The 20,700-nt window shown below is 38.3% G+C and overlaps 1 protein-coding gene across 3 annotated transcripts; it reads right to left on the reverse strand.

The window, feature by feature from the left end:
* Positions 1 to 4,423: 4,423 nt before the first annotated feature.
* dglucy (D-glutamate cyclase) lies at positions 4,424 to 17,926 on the reverse strand. 3 transcript variants are annotated; one of them, XR_004797143.1, is made up of 15 exons: positions 16,861 to 17,233; positions 15,451 to 15,604; positions 14,006 to 14,092; positions 12,895 to 13,048; positions 12,391 to 12,541; positions 12,155 to 12,277; positions 11,820 to 12,062; positions 10,940 to 11,057; positions 10,173 to 10,315; positions 9,934 to 10,033; positions 9,314 to 9,462; positions 8,174 to 8,293; positions 7,431 to 7,591; positions 6,120 to 6,343; positions 4,424 to 5,989 (listed from the first exon to the last, which is right to left on the reverse strand). XR_004797143.1 is itself a non-coding variant. In XM_035674138.1 (14 exons), the coding sequence occupies exons 1-14, from the start codon at positions 17,907 to 17,909 to the stop codon at positions 6,182 to 6,184; spliced, it is 1,941 nt and encodes a 646-aa protein (XP_035530031.1). In that variant the 5' UTR covers positions 17,910 to 17,926; the 3' UTR covers positions 4,424 to 6,181. The 3 variants fall into 3 exon arrangements, 2 of the variants coding, with proteins under 2 accessions (XP_035530031.1, XP_035530029.1); XM_035674138.1 differs by lacking the exon at positions 16,861 to 17,233 and adding an exon at positions 17,834 to 17,926 and having other exon boundaries at positions 4,424 to 6,343; XM_035674136.1 differs by having other exon boundaries at positions 4,424 to 6,343.
* Between the last annotated feature and the right edge of the window lie 2,774 nt (positions 17,927 to 20,700).

Genomic DNA, 20,700 nt, shown 5'->3' on the forward strand with positions numbered 1-20,700 from the left:
ATCCAGATTCTGTTACTGCGTTATCTCTCTCTCACTTAAAATCATTTCAGGAAAATATTTTAGCCCCTGGAGCCATTAGCGCTTACAGTGCGAAGGCCGCCAGGCCCCTGGGGCATAAAGTGTGATCTGATTATTAGGGCCCCTGCGCCCCTCAGCACTTTTGAGTGAGCAGTTTGAGGGTCCCTGGGACATTCTGCAATTAAAGCATAAGCTGAGCACTAGGGGCAACACATCGAGCATACACCTAGGCCCCATGAGCCCATCGGTCTTACCATTACTGCTTCATTATAGCTAAACTAGAAAAATCCATAAATAAAATAAAATTATCTCTGTTTTAACTCCAAAAGATTTCTACACTTTTGATTTACTTAAAAACTTAGGGCACCAGATTCATTTGAAGGAAAATACATAAACCAAATGAATCTGTCTCATAAGCAGGGATTTCATTATTTTTTATGCCTGAAGCATTTTTCTGAACAGAACACACACAAACATCTTTTTGCTGACAAACGAGGACATTTATTTACTTCTAGCCTACTAATAACCAGTGTTGAGTGTTATTGTAAACACATTACATTTGTCTGTAATGCAGTAATGTAACGCATTACTGTTCCTGAATTCAGTAACCACATTACAGATCCATTAGTTACGCTGTTATTTGCATTATATGATTTCTTCAATTAAAGGCATAATGGGGGGGATGAAAAAAATCAAAAGTGCCTTTTCATTAATGTTTAAAGCGTTCATCAAAGCACGTGTGACAATAATGAGTTTTCTTTTTTACACGACATATCATCTGGACAGCCGTCAGTGAGAAAAACTGTTGCACCTTTACATGTACAAGAAGATCCACAAGACCAAGAGCTAAACGAATAAAAGTCAGTCCATTAGTTGCAAATGAGTTGAGTTTTTAACCTCTTTCCCCCCTCTTTTTTGCCACTGGAGTGCCAGATTTTTTCCCCCTAAATCTGGTTTTGGTTAAAATAAAACAATGAACTTTCTTTCTTTTTAAAGGCAGAGCACCCTGAAATTTAGAGGAAGAAAAGTGCATCTGTTTTGTCTCGTAAACACTGTTTCTATCTGCTTCTGGGAACCGACAGTAAAGGGAAAATGTAACTGAGCTGAATTATTTTGAACAATATTCCTCCAAAATGTGACCTGCCAATGCATCAGGCTTAACTGCTCTGTTTGTTGAAATGATGACGTCACCCACTTGATTCCAGAATACCGAACCACTCTATTCTTTATTTTTTATCATCAGAAATATCTCTGTTACGAAGACTTAGTTCACAAGAATGTATTGTTCAGTTTAGAAAGACACGACTATTGTGCCCGACCCGCTATTGGAGGAAAGTCTATATTACCAAAAACAAGTACTAATGCAATCAAATGGACACATGCATTAATGGAATTTACTCCCCAAACACATCACACAAGGAAACAGTAAAACTCAATTTAAAATTTTAGGTTTATTTTTGAGGTTTACCTTCTAGTCAGTTAGCAGAGTTACATACAAATGTGAGTTGAATTGTGTTGATGTGTCTTGTGGCTGTGAGGGTCCGTCTGAATTTTTGGTCTGGGGATACTGAAGTGAAACTGAAGAGAAACAGAGCTACATTTATACGGTCAAATACTCCATATGGGGACCAGTGTGAAGGATTTGGTGGCATCTAGCAGTGAAGTTGCAAATTGCAATTATCTGAATGCAGCTCAGCCTCCCAAGGCATATAGGAGAAACTAATTTGGCCACAAAACTAGACTAAGCTATCTAGAGCTAGTGTTTTGTTTGTTCATTTTGGCTACTGTAGAAACATGGCAGTTCAACATGGTGGACATAGAAGAGGACCCACTCCGTCTGTAGATAAAAGCGGCTCATTCTAAAGTAACAAAAACACAGACTATTCTTATTTTCAGTTTATTATTATACGAAATATATGAAATATATATATGATAATATACCTATCAATAATATGTCCATTTATGCCAATAGAGCCTCCTCCTGTTACACACTGGACCTTTAAAGGTGTAGTCTCACTGAAATATTCTTCCTATTATTTTGAGTATGGAAGGACTGAAAACATGCCAGAATATTTTACCTCATGTTTTGGTGGTCTATCAGGCAAAGGCTTTACAGGATGCAGGAATTACTTTTTTGTGGTACCACAGTCGGCCACTAGGAATTGGAAGCGAGGCGGATCCTGCCATAGCTTTATATAATATATAAAGATTCTTATTTTCGACAACAATGAATATTATCAATTTCTGACAACAGATCCTCCTGAATGTTACACACTGGAGCTTTAAGTTTTGAGTTTGACTTTCCTTACAAGGGAATCTGGTTCTTTCAGTACAGTGAAGTGATATTATGGTTGGCTGAATGTGATATATTAGTGTTTATTGGTTTTGGAGATTAATAAATACAGTTGTCAGGTGAATACGGAGCTAAAAAGGAAAATGACTGTGTGTGAAACCAAAGTGTTCTCAGTGTGTCACTGTATTTGTTTCCGTAACAGAATCCTTCCTCTGGAAGCACTTATGATGTGTGTGTGTGTCCACCCAAAGAGTCCAGACAGAAAAAGGACTTCAAGTGTGTGTGTATGTGTGAACAGGATGAGTGTGTGTGTTATGCGGAGGCAGATGTGAATGTGTGTGTATTAATCTTGGCAGTATCAGCTGCTTCTGGCTGCTGCTGTCGTCCAGCAGGAAGTCACATTAAACTTGGGGTCGTGCTGGGGTCAGAGGTCACAGTTGAGAAGGAGATGAGAAGAACAGAATGACAGAACAGAAGCAGAGAGAAGTGTTTTGCAACTTGGCCCCATTCTTTTGTCTTTACATTATAAAATATTTACCAAATTCTCTTTTCTTTCTACTGAGTAAATTCCTGATCCATTCAAGCTGGGAGTGATGCATTTCATGTTTCCTGTGTTTAAGAAATGACTAAATGGACCTCATTATATAGGATTATTACAGCAGTGTATTGCTGCCATACTAGAAAAAGGAAAAGAGACCTGTATCTCGTTATAACGTAAAAACTTTATTATTATAAAATGTTTTTTCATGTTATTACGACATACAAACATTATGACAATGTACTATTAATATTGTTAGAATGTTAATGTTTCACATTCGAAGGTTTTGACTTATTGTTATAAAACTAAATGTTTCATGTTAAAATAAACAGTATCTTGTTATAACAAGAAAGTTTAACGTTATAGCAGTATGAGGTATGGCATTAACATCAGTCTGATGCTAAAAATATATATCCATATGGCTGATTACATAACTCAGTTACATGTAATCCTTTCCCCAAGCCTGGATGCACACATATCCAGATAAAGGCTTACATGTCACACACATACATTCCCTGATAAATCGTAGAATATAAAGTGGATGGTCACAAGTGATTTAAAAGGCATTAAGCCTTAGAAATACAGGTCTATAGTAGTTTGACAACAAATTCTAAACTCAAGGTCCACTTACGAAGTTTCTTTCGAAGCTTTCAGACACGTCTCTTGACCCAACAAAAAGTTAGATAAGACACGGCATGGTATATGTGTGTGTGAGACCGGTGGACAATGACTGCGTGTATTCAGCACGAGCAGAAACCATTCCAGACATCCTCACAGTAAGCTACATGCCTTTGTCTTTATATTTTATAGCGTTTTCTATAATAACACATTACAGCAGCAACATGTCATTGACTGTTTTGTTAGTGCCATTCCACCACTGTGTGTTTTTCTCACACCCTATTACCATTTGCCGACTACCTGAATTCCTATGAATGTGACAGTCTGGAGTTTTCTTGGTATTAACATTACTTTAGTCAAAAAAAGAAATGTGAATGCAAGCCAAGAAAATCATGAAATCTATTTCCCCCTTCAGGCAGGGTGGAAATAAAATGACTGAAGACAAATGAGAATATTGCTGTGCATGAACTCCACAGATGTATTTCTTGTGCTAACCCAGAATATGATCATATGACTGACAAAGATATATCTTTTCCTGCTCATGGAAACCATAGTTATTTCCTGCAAGTGACATCTTAAAATAACCAGCTGGAATAAAAAGCAGTCGTGAGGACTCTTCTCACTGAACCCTAACCTCAGTTGGGCAGCTGCAGGGTTTATTACAGACTGAACCTCCCGTTGATACCAATGACATGAGGAAATTAATTGGAAAGGACAGGTCAGATCAATGTTCTGTCAAACTGGATTAGTTGTGAAGCACATATAATCAATGTAACTCTTGGAGAAATGATTAATGTTTGCAGGTATAAATGTACCTCCCAAATTCTGGAAAAATTAGTTTACAAGCTAGAATTTGTATAACCTCACTGTTACTAGTAAAAGTGAGGGAGTTCCCCAGGGCTCAATATAGGGTCCCACATTTTTGTTCATACACACAGACAACTGTTAGGTCACTGTCTTGTCAAGAAAGTTTATTCACCTGCTTATATCAGATAAACAAAGTTTCATGGAAACATAGTTTCATTTTTCATTTAACAAGGGAAACAGTTCCATCATACACTAATTAAGGCACCAGTCAGAACCATAACCCTAACTGCTATAAAACTGCAGAAAGAAAACACACAAATGGCTTCAGATTAGTGGCATTATTATATTCTCAATCTAAAATATGGTATAATCTGTACAAAATAATTATTTTTTAATATTATTTATTTTACAACAATATTCAACAATGACTGAATGTCTGACTACATAAACACAGACCCTTGGACTGGGTGGAGCATTGGTAAGAAGCATATCATTTTGTAAGATGCATCACATCCTTTTTTTATTATTATCATCAAATATTTATCAAATGTCATCATTTCAATAAAAAAAAACAAATTTTTTTTTGTGAGAGCCCCTCGACTTTGTCTACAATAAACTACAGTTGAATACATTATTCCTGACCGCTCAGCCACAGTGTTAATCGTAGTTTCTGAGAGTCAACCCCTCATACAGTCCTGAATAGCAATATTTCACACCCCTTGAATTTAAATTAACATTAACAATAGCCTATTGATGAGGTTTGTGCTAAGCAGTGAATACATAAACAGTTTGAGGCATTGTGGACAATCCTTTATAAATTCAAATGGCCAAACCAAAACACATCTATTTACTGCATTATAAGCAGTAAAATGTATTTAAAAAGAACAACACAAAATATAAAGTGGTGAAGTGCTACAAGTACACGGCAAAAAAGTATTCCTTTCCAGAGTCAACCAGAGTGTTTGTCTCTTTTGCTTCTGCATGCATTGACAGATTTATACATCTGGAGATCAAGGCCACATAATGTGCATTTTAAGTTAGGATCCAACTTGTTAAGCAGCCTGTGGAATGTGCTCAGTTCCTCTATCTCTGCATCCCACAGGACTTCCATATCATTAGCTATCTAAAATATGCCTCAATATTAAGATGTGTTTTGAAAGTATAGAGTAACTCTTTGAAAAGCAGCCTGAGGTTAGCTATCATCCATGCTAACATCTTAGATCTGTTCGTTCTGCACATCTTTAATTATAGACAGTGACGTATGTCTTTGATGTATAAAATGTAGCCTTATATCTTGTTCTTTTTGGAAGGACTTCAGCAAATTGGGGCCAGCCCATTAAACACAGTCTATCCCTGACTTACTGATGACATTACACCATTGGTCAGGCAAGTGTTGGAGTTTCCTCAATAGTCGCATGTTGGTGCCAGGACCTGGAGATGTTCAAATGTCATGGAGCCCATTTCAGGGACAAATCTGTGCTTTAACCATTAACCATTAACATGAATTACTGTCAGCAACAATACAATCATCTTCTGTTCTTTAAGGCATATTACTTTAGTAAGTATTAGTGAAGTGGACGGAGAGAGAGTGAGAGAAAAGAGAGCTGCTTTTACTGGAGTCTACTTTGCTTTGTCACTGGTAGTCAAGGAAGAGGGCTGAAAGGTAACCCAGGCAGCATCTCACACAGCTCTCCTTTCAATCTCTTTTTTCCTGTCTGCAATTTGAATAGAGAGGAAACAGAATTTCAGCGATTGGCACATTGATTGCCTCAGTGTGTTTCATTCTCAGGGCTCTTAATGAGCATTCACAGGTTTTCTATGGCCCCAGTCTCACAGATAATTCACCTAGCTTCACTTGAGCTGTGCCTCTTTTAAAAATTCTGCAGAGAACAGACGGCTTGAGTTGATCACAGGTTTGGGGTGGTGGTGCCCAGTGTGACCTTCAGTAGTCTAGTGATGATGTCGGAGTGCGTGGGGTGAAAGGTCAAACCATCCACCTCCATCGCCAGGTGACCGGTTTTCCCGCTTCTTATCCCAAAACTCATCAGAGTGGAAAGGATGGACTCCTCCTGGAGGAGAGAGAGAGAGAGAGAGAGAGTGTGTTAATGGCAGTTTAAGCTGCAGTCTTTGATTATTTTTGGCCATTTAAAAAGGAACAAATTTAGTCTTTGTGGTGAGTGTGTTAGCTAACAGTGGCCTGTTGCCACATCCAGCAGACAGAGACTTCCATTTTGGACACCTGGCAGATGTCTGCTATCTACTCTCCTTTTAGGTCTCTTTTTGGTCTCCTGAGGAAAATCTGTCTGATTAGCTGCTAAATGCTCCACTATGCCCACCAGCTAGTCCCTAACTTTGTCTGTCTGATGTGTGGTGATGTCTGGCTGAAACACTTTGCAGTCAGGTGATCATTTTCAGAGGGTTTGTCACTTTGGGAGACACTTTTCACATTAAACATTAGATCCAAAAATATAGTTTATTGCAACTGTAAGTTACTAGGAAATGACAACATTATTTATTTAGTCTTTATCCTGTTTTTTGTATGTAAAATATAAAATATTATATAGATGGACCTGAATTTTGTTTAGGCTTGGACATCTGATTATGTAACTTTGTATCAAAAGAAAATGTATGCACTGTGTTTTGAATCAGTTTTTAATTAGTTTGTGGTGTCTGGTGACATTTGTGTGCACTGATATTCTTTAGTAGATCATAGTGAAGATGAATGACAGATTGGTTATGCATCCAGATGATGATCGAAGGATCATATACTTGGTAAGGAACTGGACCGAAGGTGATACTACTAATAAATAATAGATTTTAAATAAATAATATGGATATTTTTTCTGTGTATATTGGACTTATGTATGTAAGGTGGACATATACATATACAATATTTTGAAATGATTGTTTATGTGGGGTGTTTTCAGTGTTATTTAAATGTGTTTTTGTTTTATACATATTTTCAGGCTGAATTATTCAGACCTGAAACTCCTTGTAAATGAAACTGTCAACCCATACTGAAATGTTTTTGATGTAACAAAAAAAAACCAAAAAAAAAACAAACACATAACCCCCAAACCTTAAATATTTCTTTGCTTTCTCACATCCTGTTTTTGAGATGTAGAGAATATTCAGAGAGGTGTGTGTGTTTGTCACCTTGGCTACAGATGGCAGGTTAGCGGTCCACTCCTGTAGCTGTTCAGGACGGGTTGCGTGTTCCAGTCCCAGTCCCTTCTTCAGGTAGCGCTGGTGGGAGGGGCAGGTGTGGAGCAGGTAGAGCCCACAGGCCACAGCATATCCTCCCCAGTTAGACACTCCTGCAGGAGGGAGGGATGGGGGTGAAGGTGGGATTTGAATGAGAAATGATTATGGTCATTAACCAATGAAAATATGTGAATGAGCCCAAAACTGTATTTCTTCACCAGTTTGGGTGGAGTGAAAAGACGCACTCAACAGACAAACTCAGGTCAGATATGGACTTAAATGTTCTCACACTCACATTGCTACTAGTTCCCCTCGCTTGTGAACTGATTATCTAGGAATTTATCAGTGAGACAGGCAGCCGAATATGTTATTTCCTCATTATTTCAATTGTTTGTTTCACTTCCCTGTGTGTACAGATCAAATATTAGCATGTACAGATGGCATAGTTACTCCTCTGAGGAATTTTCTGACCCTTTTTGGTCCTTGACCTTGACAAGGGCTGTCCCTGACTTAACACAGAGAGTGTGTGTGTGTGTGTGTGTTTGATAAACTGTATTCTGTGTGCATTTAGTATGTATCCATACCTGCAGGAGTAATCAACAGTGATGTGTTAAAAGTATTTCTGTGCAGTACGTATGCAGCCATAACAGTATAATGTTTGCTTTGTACAGCTAGTATAATGACCCAGTCCGTACCAGCAGTGATGGCGTAGTCAGCAGGAACATCACATGCTACGAGACTCCCATTGGGCATCAGGGTTTTCACCCTTTCCTTCACTTTACCCATCCCCAACTCATTACCACCATCACCGATTCCTACAGAGAGAGTGAGAGAACATCTGCTGAAGAGTATAGTGAGCAGCAGACATGCTTATTTCATGCATCACATGTGCAGTAGTGTTACAGAGCACAGCACTGTTACAGCTGGTATTAAATGATATTGTCAATACCCTGCACACAAAGCAACCCCAGCTTATTTGTTGATCTGTTAAATGCATTTGCCTGTGTAGACCATGAGCTAGTGCTAAATAGTGCTAAATAAGTGATAAATAAGGGGAGGGTGAAGCGAGGCAGTTGCAAACTGAAACTGCACCTCTAGATAAGACTAAACCCTACACACTGGTCCTTTAAGGAAACAGAGTAGGGAGGATTTCTTTAAAAATGTAATCCAATACATATCACTAATTACATGTTAATCCAAGTATCACAATATAAAAGTAATACAACTTGATTACTCTCTGTTCCTTTTGGATTTCCTCAACAGTAAATATGCAAATAAGGACAAGAGTAAAGAAATATCTATACGATGACTTGATCACTTGAGTGTTTTCTATAAAACAACAGAACATTGTAACCTGAGAGAGTGTATTTAAAAAAAAATAAACTGTAGATCATTTTCACAGCTGAAGGGCAAAACTACTCTGATGTTGTTCCTCTTTCTGCTTTAAAGAAATAAAGGGAAATTAAGAAACACAGTGAAAGCATTTTGTTCACTGGAGGCTGTAAGATTAGCTATAGTTTCACACTGGAGACCAGAGTGGTGTTGTGAAACGTATGTTGTTATGTGGTTGCACTGCACATGTGCTTGGTATTTTATTGTTCTCTATATTTAAATGTTTTTTAAAATTGTAATCCTGTTAATAGTTTTTTTTTTCTAAATGTAACACTAATCTGATTACGTATTTTCTTCTCACAATTCAGTTTATGAGCTGCAGTATTGCAACACATTAGAAAAGATGTGAATAATGCACAGCTCTACTACTTTCACAGGCTGTATAAAATATCCACATGGCTGATTCATTATTGCTTACAATTTTAATCCCTACACTATACTACCTGTAGTAGTAATTCCTCGTATATCCTTGGCAGCAATAAACAAGTCATCAATAGGATCCACCAGATGTTTGATGTTCGCTCCTCTCATGTTGTAGTAGTTTCCATCTCCAGCACGTCCACTGCGCTCTATTGCCACAAGGTGGTCGTACCTGGTGTTACAAGCACATTCCTCTCATGCTCTTGAAGCTGAGAGACACACAACTAGACAGTCTATTAAAGATTTGCAGATTAAATGCTCACTGACAGGCACAACAACCTTACTGTACTGCATACTGCTTGGATTTTAACACAACAATATATAACAATAGTTTACTATAACTTGTTTCTAAAGTGCAAAATCAAAACAATAATAAGGATTTTATAAAGTATTTTCTACATTTATTCTTACCACAGATTTGAGTTGTTGATGTAGACTTACCTGGACTGAAAGTTTAAAAACCAATGTTTGAAATAATGCTGAACTAATTGCACTCATCACTAACTAATATCTATATCAAGGACACAAATTAGAACCAACTCAGACTTATCTAGAAAACCAGTTGTAGTGTAAAATTGTAAAAATAAAATGGCTTTATTGTGTCCTCATCCCAACTGCAAACACATGTGATGGGTCAGCTAACCTGGGCTTGCTGGGGTCTCCATGGTGACACAAGAAGTGTAGTGCAGAGTCTGTGCCGCGGTCTTCAAATGTGACCAATGGGATTGCCGATTTTAGCACACCTGAGAGTGGAGTTACAGAGTTATGAACCCAAGTAGAAGCTTTCTCTTTAAAAATGACACAGATTTAATTTAACAATGAAGGATGAGAACAGGTACGTTTCTTTTAAGCTCACAGATTTGAATGAAAACTCTTTCCCACCTTTCCTCACAGCTTCGTCAATGATGGCTCGGTTCATGTCCAGGGCTCTCCTGTCTGTCACCATTGTCACCTGTTTCCCTAGCGACAGCAGCATGGTTGCCATGGCAATGGCTCCGGGTGGGCCATCAGTCTCGTCAGGAGGGCTAAATGGTAAACACCAATAACAGTCAATATTTTGGGAGTTTTAAAATTTCATGGGACTGGTCCAAACTCAGCTTCCTGTTTTAGCTGATGTTCACAGTTTAGGCTGTGTGTTACCACCTCTGGTTGGGGCAGACTCACAGCTCCCCTATGCTCTATACTAGAGAGCAGAGGTTTTCAAAGTGAGAGGCTAGTTTTCATTGTCATTTGATAACAACAATTGAGCCGTGATAGCCTGATATTGCTGTTTGACATATCTTCAGACTACACAAAATACATGAAAAAGGTCTGTCCAAAGGAATTAAGTATGAGTTTCTGACTCTGGAAAAGTGCGAAGAAAATTCCCTAAAATTATTATTGCTAAACTATTTTTTTAACCAATCACACACATTTAGGCTATTCTGATATGATATGATATGATTTCCTTCTGGTAACTAATGTAATCATCTGAAGCAGTCTGGATCCCCCTGGAGAGTCCTGCCTGCCATCTCTGCTCTATAGGCATAATGCAAACCAGAACCTCAAATCACATACTGAATAATTAACTATGTTTCAGCAGTGTCAGCTGAGCTGCAGACAAGTGTAAGAATATTAGTGTGAAAACAGCTGCATGAGTGTGTAGGTACCTGTGCTGGTAGTGTGTGGGGAAGCCGGTTGTTATGGCAACAGAGGATGCATGGGAAAGTGCCAGACAGGAGCGCAGAAGTTCATCCTGAACAAATAAAGCTCTAATCCCTCGTTCACCTGGTGACAGAAAGTGACAGACACACCATGAAGCAGAGTGTTTAGCAGCTTTACTGCTAATAACAACAGAGGCTCTCTCAGTAGCTACCATCTATCTGTAGCTGGACACCATCAAACTTCATCAGTTCACCTAGATTTTCTGGCTTCTTAATTTACTAGCTAGCAAAGGTTTATAACTTTTATTTTTTATGTTTTAACTCTTATTGTTGTATAAGCTATATATGCTTCTGTTTACACATTTCATATGCATATGTTATAAGGTAAGGCAACAAAAGACTGATTGACAAACAGCAAACACAACACAGAGCTCTACAAGTGGACCAGAGTTAGATCAATCTAAATGAAGTTACCATTGAACATATGCCTAAGTGTTATTGCCACAACTGCAGCATGAATATTGCCACAGAGTGTACTTGTTTAGCTCTTGTCTGGTGTATCTTAGAAATGTTGCCAGATAATCCATTACCTCCGTTCATATACGTCTTCTCTTTTCCTTTACTCCGTTATTCAGAGAAATTTCTTTCACTCCCTATGTTTTGCCTCTATTAGCCAGTGTCTACAGAGTATAATAAAATTTAGTAATGGGCTGCCCCCTAAGCGTTCAAATCACAAGCCAAAGAGCCCCTGATTTTGATCTAATTCCAGTCAGTCGAGTCATTGAACTCTTTTTCTGCTGTGTCATTGTACACGGAGCACTTCTACAAACTCCATGTTGTCTCTAATAACCTAGAGAGAATAACATTGCGCTTTCTACGCCTTTACCTGGGTCCTCTCCAATAATCGTCTCCAGCTGTCTGATGGTTGCCACAGCCCTCTGAGATGCCAAACTGTACATCAAGGGATTTTGGGATACCAGAAAGCAACGGGGGATCAGTTCAAGATTGCGATCCGTGGCGGGCCGGTCTACACTTTCAGATGCTGAAGGCATGGAGGAAGAAGGGGAGGAGTCTGGGATGTCAGTCAGGAACATGCAACCTGGTGAGTGACTGAATGCCAAAGAAGGCTCTGGAAAGAGACAGAATATGAAGAATGAATGGATGAAAGACTGTGAAGTCATTGAGAAGATAATAGAGTGAATACAGAATCATGTTGCTCACTGCTGCTGAGTATTGCCTCTATAGCAGTCACTCCACAGGCCCAGAACACTGTGACATCGCCGGGCTGCACCTCTACTCTGTCCCCATAGTCTGGTCTGGACAGGTCCTGTATGCCTAAGAGAGCTACACACACACACACACACACACACACACACAGAGTTAATGGTAAATCATGTACTGGTAGGTTAAGGTTATTATCCTGTGTAAAGTGTGTGTTTGTGTGTGTGTGTGTGTACCTGGGTCTCCTATGTGTACAGGAGCTCCATGTGCTAGAGGATTGAGGTGAGTAACCTCCACTGCTGCATCCAACATGGCAGCTGGAACAGGACGCATAGTGACCACCAGAGGGCAGCTGAACACTCCTGCAGGAGTACAGGGAACTGCAGTCTGGACACACACATACAGTATGGTTTACTCTGAACTTTAAATCATATCATTTAAATCAACAGACTATTCTATATTATATACTTTTCTTTAGGAAAGGTTGTCTGGTGTACAATCATTTTTTGTTTATTTTATGCCAACTGGCTACAAATTTTCACCTCAGGCTTTGGGAACCTGTGATTATAAAACTTATAGACATAATCATTTGTAAGTACATTTGACAAAAAAAGATGCACAAATCTTATAGTGGTGTGTGACTATAGTTCATCTCTACAGTCTAATGTACTGTAATCATACAAAGGTGTTACAATTGATCTGCTCCACATACAGGACCTCTGTAGATATTCCTAACATACCGTGTACATGCTGACATTTGTGCCTTGCTCCACATTCCTGACAGGGACTCCAGCGTTCTTCAGTCTACCCTCAAAGCCAAAACTGCAGCCCAGATAGAAACACACCATGTCTGACCAGCGGCCATGATGCACAGCCTGCAGCTCTGATGCAATCCTGGGAGCACGATAAAAAGGAGTGAGGCTGGTGTGGATCACAAAATTATTCTTCGATTGCTTTGGGACGTTATTATTGCAATAAAGAATAACAATAAATAAAGAGTTTAGAAAAAAATAAAGTCTGCCAGCTGACCAAATGGTATTGCAGAGTCTGTCCATTATGAAGGAGTGATTTGTTATTAAGAAATACATGCTTAACTATGGAGGTTTTGTAGATGCAGTATGCAAGTATAAATGAGGCTTGAAATCTTAAACTATTAAACATGATTAACTATCTCAATCTGATTTCAGCTAGACTCAATTTATTTTTCTCATTCACCACAGGCCTACTGACATGGCCAGATTAACCCAGGGAAAAGACAGGGGACTGGGCCTTCTTAAAGCCCCTGTTTGTGCCGTGTGTGGAGTTTTTTGTGCTGGAACACCACATAGGTTTGCTGTGTTGTGACTTAATAGACACATAAATTGAGCAATAGACTTTATTTAACTGTAAACCCAATACTCAAAATGTTTTAAATTTCTAAGCTAGCAACACTACAATAGCTGAGTTTCTGTACCAGAATCAAAACAATACTTTTTAGACACCTTGCTTTGAGACATATAAAACACATTTTGGCCTCTTCCAAGAAAATAAAAAGGTCTGATATGTAGCCATTAGCCCTACATATTGTACATACATAGTGCATGGTATGAGATCCCTTTGATGCTCTGTTGGGTAGTTTGTTATGTAATTATTAACTGAATCAATGTCAGTGTTTAATTACAAGCGCAGTCATACAAGTGATACTATTTTGTTGCTGTCAGGGTTATCTGAGTTTACCCAGGTAGAATTATTAATATACTGTATATCTTTTTCCATTGAGTTATCCTGAAACTAAAACTCTTCACATCATAGTTTCCTCTGCATGTTTGACCTCAACCGAACTGCTTCTAGTGTGGTGCTCTGTTAAAATACCTTGGCTGAGTGCTGTAACTCTGCAGACTGGAGACTGTTTTCACCAGCCGACCCTCTTCATACACACAGTACTGTGAGATGTCGGTCCTGAAGACACAGAAACACAGAAACACTCATCAATGGGTCATGTTGCAAGATTAAAGGGAAGATGTGAAGTGGAAGGATTAAATGCACAAACAAAATTAGTTTTGTTTATAATTTTCATGTTTAATGTAGTTGGATGTATGTAGAATATAAAAGAATTCTCTATTCAAGTACCTTCATTAAATAACAGATGAGAAACGAGAATATTATTTGCAGTAGGATGTATCACTGCTTTAGGTTGGTCAGGCAAATTCATTTGGTGGCAGGTAAAGACAGAGTTAAGGAGCTGACACACAAGGATTGGGCTGCACAATATCAATCAAAATATTATTAAAATTGCAATAGGTTAAATTGCAAAAGCTGTAAAAAAATTAAATATGACTTCACTTCGCCTCAGAGCATCACCAGCTTCTCATTTAGAGCAATCTGTGCTTGTGTGAGGTTAGACAGGTAGGTCAACATCAACAGTTCATTGATGTTGGAATTGAGCATGTTTTTAAAGTCCTCGGCGGAGATGGTGGGCACACTTTGCCAGACAGCAAATGGTAGGGGCCACCTTTATAATCATAATTTTAATATTTTTTTTGTAAAAATGATATTAATCATGAATCATTTTGCAATATCTGGTCAAAATAATCACAATATTATGTTTATTTCACATTGTGCGGCCCTACAGGAGGATAAAATGGAATAGTTTTCAAAAGTGCGTCAAAGTTTCCAAATGTCCAACATCATCTTGCTTGAGGAAGTAAAAATGTACTTTGGGCAAGTAGATTTCTTACCCAGAAAAAAAACAATGTTGAACCCTGGATTGTAAAGCACCAGTAAGCATCAGTAAAAACAGTTGATATACCTCTGATAATACCTCTGTACTGTTACTACATTGAGCAGTATGCTGAGTACTGTGTGCAAACTATTAGGTCAATGTCTTACATTTGATTGGTTTGTCTCTATCCCATTAATGTTTAGAGTACAGGTGCTGTTGATATCATGTTTAAAACAGTTCAGCTCTAACATTGGCAGGCAGAAGACGAAAGCTATACAGTAACAGAGTGATAAACATTGGTTTATACAGAGGTCAATTATTTATCACAAGGAACAAACAGAACTAGATCACCTTCAGGCTCCTTGAACTTACTGAAGAGACTTTGACATTTTGGATTCTGGTCAGCGATTTTTCTTCACTAGACCTCTGACAAAGTGGGAAGCACAGAGTTTCTGACTGTTTTGTTAAACACTGCAGGACTAATGTTTAAACTTACTGTCACACTGGAGCAAGAGGAAGAACAAATATAAATACACACTGTCAAAGATAATGGAAGTCTGTGGCTCAGTGTGTGGTGTATGTGTGTGTGCTCTACCTTATATCAGCATTTTTGGCAAGAGGCTGACAGGAAGTCTCTCCTGATTGGCTGCGATAAAGGAGTGGCAAGGGGGCGGGATTTTTGCGACAGAACGCTTCGAAGTCACTGGCCAGATGATTGGGCAGGATGACAACGTTAGCCTGCTGGTAACCTGACACACAGATACACACATTTTATTATGCATGTTATAATAGAAACATTTACCATTTGCTCCAGTACAAGAGTCCAGCTTTAAGTCTCCATATGCAGTTATCAGAACATGAAGGTGCCTGTTCAGCTATTCGCAGATGACAGCCTTCTTTTTTACAAACTATATACAACAAATATTTGAACAGGTTGAGAAGGGCTCCTTCGTGCATCTCCCAACAGCTTCAGGACAACAAACTTCCAAAGGAAACAAAGAAGCCTGCAGCACAGTTTGGTCTGATTGATCACTATATCCTGAAAATAGTACATGAGTCAGATAATCTGTGGAATAATCAGGTTCAGGCTCCTCCTGGTGCTCCTAATGGTGTTTGCAAGAATCCACCGGGCCCGAAGGAAAACAACCAATCAGAGCCAAGAACAATAGTTGAGTGTTGAGGCTCATTCCCAGGTCCTCAAATACTGATGCTTTTGGACCCAAAGATCTGCAATTGAGATGTAACTCAAACAAACAAAAGGTTCCAAAATGTGTGGGGACATTTACTGAAACACTTTGAGAATCTTCAGTCAAACTTAAGACTTATTCCCTCACTCTCTTTTTGCAAACCCACTTATCTAAATTATTTACTTGTTCATCAATCTTTTCTTTCTAAATACAAACCTGGCTTCCAGCACAACTTCCTGTACTACTCCAGGGAATATATATGGAATTTTAGCAAGAAGATGGAGCTGGTGGGGGCAGGCGACAATGTGCTCCTTTATCTTAGATGAAAAAAAATTTATTTAAAAAAGGTTTATCTATATAACTATATCTATAGTTTTTAATTTATTTAATTAATTTATTTTCAAATTCAATAAAAAATATTCTTCACAAAAAAAAGATAGGATCTTTCCATTAACTGTGCAGCTATTGTCAATACATACGGCATCACTTATATGCAGTAAAAGCCACCAATGTCATATCTTTATAAATATGAGTAAAAATAGTCAGTTATTCTGTCTTTTCTCTAACTGACTGGTTAAAGTTGGTTAAATTGTTTAATCTGTGATTTGTGATTATGCTTGGTACAAACATACGTAGACAAACACAGTCCTGTAGTTTATAGATGTTTCTAGAAAATAATCACAGTCTTAGTACAAAATATTTAGAAAATAAATAATAATCTTTTTTTTTTTTTTTTTTAAAGAATGAAGGTTCCACAAGTACACCATAAATGACTCCAGTGTGACATGCAGCCCTATAGGTGATCGACTGCTTCTTACCGTTAGCTAATCCAGTCGTGGTTTTTATTCTGGGATCTTCCTGCCTGATCAGCATCCTCAACTCAGCAGGACTGAGAGAATTTAAATTATTTGACCGCTCCATCACATAACATACACTACCCCAACAACTACTAATACTACAACTTTCTCATTCTGTGGACAAACTGGTTTCTGCTCTCAGGTTCTTGCTTCTGGATCAGTGCAACCCGCAGTGGCAGGCCTGCTGGCTTTTACAGTCCAGCTACAGCATCAGGTGACTGCAGTGGTGGAGGAGGACTTGATATCATTTGGCCAAACTCTGCCTAACAAAGACTCTGGTCTCCTCTTATCTGTTAAACTAGGGTTAATGTTCAAGTAAAGAAGGCTTGGATGTAGTTAATCTTAAAACGGAAAGGTTCAAGGTGGAAGAGGAGGCAGAGAGGGATAAAGGGAGAACTGTTAACAGAGGGGAATATGAAAGAGGGTTAAAAGAGAGACAAAAAAAATATATAAAAGAGAATGAGAGGGTGAGGTTGAAACTTTGGGTCTAGCGTTTGATGACGTAAAAGTGCAAAAAACCTTCATTTGTGAATTTCTAATTAGGCAACTGTTAAACCCTCTTCTGTGTCTCTCTGTCCCAAACACAGTACACACAGAGGGAAATACTAAACTGGATTTATCATTCATACATTGGTCTATTTGGTGTATGTGACACATAAACTGCTCTCACTCAGTTTCCCACAGAACTTGGTGAAGACATGGGACACAATTTAAAATTGTACTATACATTTATATATGTTAATATCAGTTAGTTACTGGGAAAACCTGTTGAAATTTAAAAGTGACATTTTTCCTGAGTAGATTTTACACATGTAATTTTTCTTTCAACATACCAAACCCTTAAAAACTCATCTCTGAAGTGCTTGCATTACTATCCCTAACAGGCGATTCCATACAAAAGGAAATAGTATATGTATGTATGTGTGTGTTTTACCTGAGTCCATGGCAGACTTACAGATACTCCTGAAGTATCTGAGGGAACGCCTGGCAGCTCTGACAGCAGTCCACATGCTTCAGCTAAAAAAAGACAAGAGTTTCCAAATGTGAAAATATTATTTTACTATAAATATTTTACATTATTTCCAGCCAATTCTATATTTACGGAATTTAAAGCTTCCTGTTCAGCCTAGTGAACCACCAATTTTTAATGTTTTTGGACTCCGACTCCACAGGCAAAGGAAAGGCAGACAGTGAGGAAATAGTTGCCTACTTTGTGTTTCTGCCAGGATTTGGGGATTTAAATTAAAGACTAGTAACTATTTATTGTTAGACCGACAAATCAGCCAGGCTGATATATCCGTCTGTATCAGTGTATCTGTCCCACAATAAGTAACAAAAAAATTGCAGCACAGAAATGCCAAATTAGGTTTGAGGTAGCTACATAGTTTGTCCAATAAAAAAACAACTACATTTGTGAGAATAAGAAAAACAAAAGACAAAACCAGATCAAATCTAAGGGATCTATATCAATAATGTTCTTTTTTCGTGTGTTTGTTGTTGTAAAAAAAAAAAAAAAGCTACGAGCTAGTTCAGGCAGTCAACTCAAGCTGTACTGCTACACAGATGACATGTCTCACTCTCCGTAATCACGAAACAAACACACCCTTCCAATCTGGTGGTCTATTTAAGATGTAAAATTTCCCAGCTCTCCCTCTGCTCAGTCAGTGCTGCTGCCCTGCATCAGTGTCACTGCATGCTGTTCTGTAATCCACCTGTAGGCTCCAGCAGGGGGTTGAAGGTATTTGCTCATGTCTCTGTGTAAACATATCTGCAGGGAGTGATGAGAGCGTCTAGGTCAGAGCCTCGACGCCAGAATCTAACTATGTTGTACTGCTGCAATAAACATTTCCAAAGTGAGTGGTCTGACTGAACTGTAAAATAAAAGTGATATATTTTATTGTATTGTCAAACTCCCAAATATCAATATCGGTATCTGCCTTAAAAATAGTATTGCTTTATATTTTTCACATAATCTCACATTGGTACAGAATGTACATGCATGTTAACAGTCAGCTGTAGTGTTTGTGGTGTGTTCAAATGCAACTGACAGATAGGTTGGCCAATTAAAGATATTTGATTCATTCATAGAATCTAAAACAACATCTTACTGGCTAATATAAGATTGTAGTGCATGGAATAATTAAATTATACATGATTTTTCTTTGTATTGATATCCGCATTATATATCGACTACTAGTGCAATTTCACAATGAGCTCCCTGCGCGTTGGTCACTCACAAGCTGAATGCAAACGAAGAATTTGAAGGATACAGACACAAATAGACGTCAACAAGGGCAGCTTCTCAAGTCTGATAATGACTGACCCCTGACACATGCACTCTGGGGCGGCTGTGGCTCAGAGGCAGAGCGGTTTGTCTAATCGGAAGGTTGTTGGTTCGATCCCCGGCTCCTCCCGCCACATGTCAAAGTATCCTTGAGCAAGATACTGAGCTGACCGCCGGAATTGCTCCCGATGCAATGTCGGTAGTGTTGAATGTGTATGAATGAGTCTAAGTTTCTGCTTTGAGTGCCTTTGGCCATCCACTGAGTGAAACTGTGTGTGAAAAGGGTGAATGTGGCACGTAAGGTGTAAAAAAAGCGCTTTGGTGGTCGGAAGGACTAGAAAGTACAGGTCACATTTACCCATTTCACTCCTTGAGGTAAAAAATCTATAATAACTTTTCCATTCCCATTTATTGTGTTCAGTTCAAATGTGTGTAGTTTGTTCATTTTATTGAGTTCAGTTGAGCACACTCACAGTCACACTGGCCTATCGTTAAGGGTCATATCTTTAACAGAAAACCTCCAACTTTTGCAATGACAAAGATTGCAAAATTATTTTTTTTGCAACATTTGCTCGATGAAATTGAAGAGAGAAAGTGGACTTCAACTCCATGGGCTTTTCTCCATAGATATTCAGAAGTAAGTAAAAAGAAAGTCATCAGTGGTGGTTTTTATTCAAAAATAATATTGAATTTGCTGTCAACAAGTAAACAATCAGTGACATTCACTCCCAAAGGGAACCAAGGACTTTCATTATATATATTTATAAATATTTAATTGACATTTTCATTTTTCTATTCATTTATACATATATATCCCAGTCATTATTATACCAGTTGTGGTGCTTTGGAATTCATACAATTGATTAAAAACAAATATTGCAAAATTGATGGCTCAACTGTTTTATGTATTCGCTTTATTTGGACATTTTTAAAGGCCTAGGGGACAGAAAAATGGAGTTTTCATAGAATGACCTATAAGTATACGTTCATGTTTACACAGCTCAGCCCACATCATGATTTGTTTCCTGTTGCTTCTGTGGTCATTCGAGTAACACATTTTCACTAGAAAGGACATGCTTTACCATCCAAGGTGAGCTGAACATGGTGCTACTTCAGTAGAATAGTATTGATTTCAGTAATATTTAAAGCTGCAGGTTGGTAACTTTATTAAAAATAACTTTTTGGTCTGGACAAGGTGGACATTGAGACCTAGATAATCTATGGTTTAAATTGTTGTTTTCCATATCAGGCCCGCTGCATCTTCAAATGCCATTACAGGAGCAGAGCGCAGAGATGTCCCCACACATTAATCCTGATCTCATGGTTCTACTAAGTTTCAGAATATAGACTAAAAAGTTATTTTTAATAAAATAACCTTCTGCAGCTTTAACTCTCAATTTGGTTGCCACATGCGCTCAACCACTGCCAATGGCACTCACTCTGTATGTTTCAAAACATATTCAACCGATCCTGGAGAGGTAAATTCTAACTGTGTCACATATAGTTATAATTAATAA

This window comes from Morone saxatilis, unplaced genomic scaffold (genome assembly GCF_004916995.1).
Source record: "Morone saxatilis isolate NCDOM2014 unplaced genomic scaffold, NCSU_SB_2.0 Contig3, whole genome shotgun sequence".
NCBI classification, from domain to species: Eukaryota; Metazoa; Chordata; class Actinopteri; family Moronidae; genus Morone; species Morone saxatilis.

Bases quoted from the DNA above. Each gene is read 5' to 3' on its own strand.
- dglucy (XM_035674136.1), bottom strand. From the start codon at position 16,963: ATGGAGCGGTCAAATAATTTAAATTCTCTCAGTCCTGCTGAGTTGAGG. The intron at 15,605-16,860 runs GTAAGAAGCAGT...TCTGTGTGTCAG, and splicing joins CACGACTGGATTAGCTAACG to GTTACCAGCAGGCTAACGTT. The intron at 11,058-11,819 runs GTAAAGGCGTAG...TTCTGTCACCAG, and splicing joins GATTATTGGAGAGGACCCAG to GTGAACGAGGGATTAGAGCT.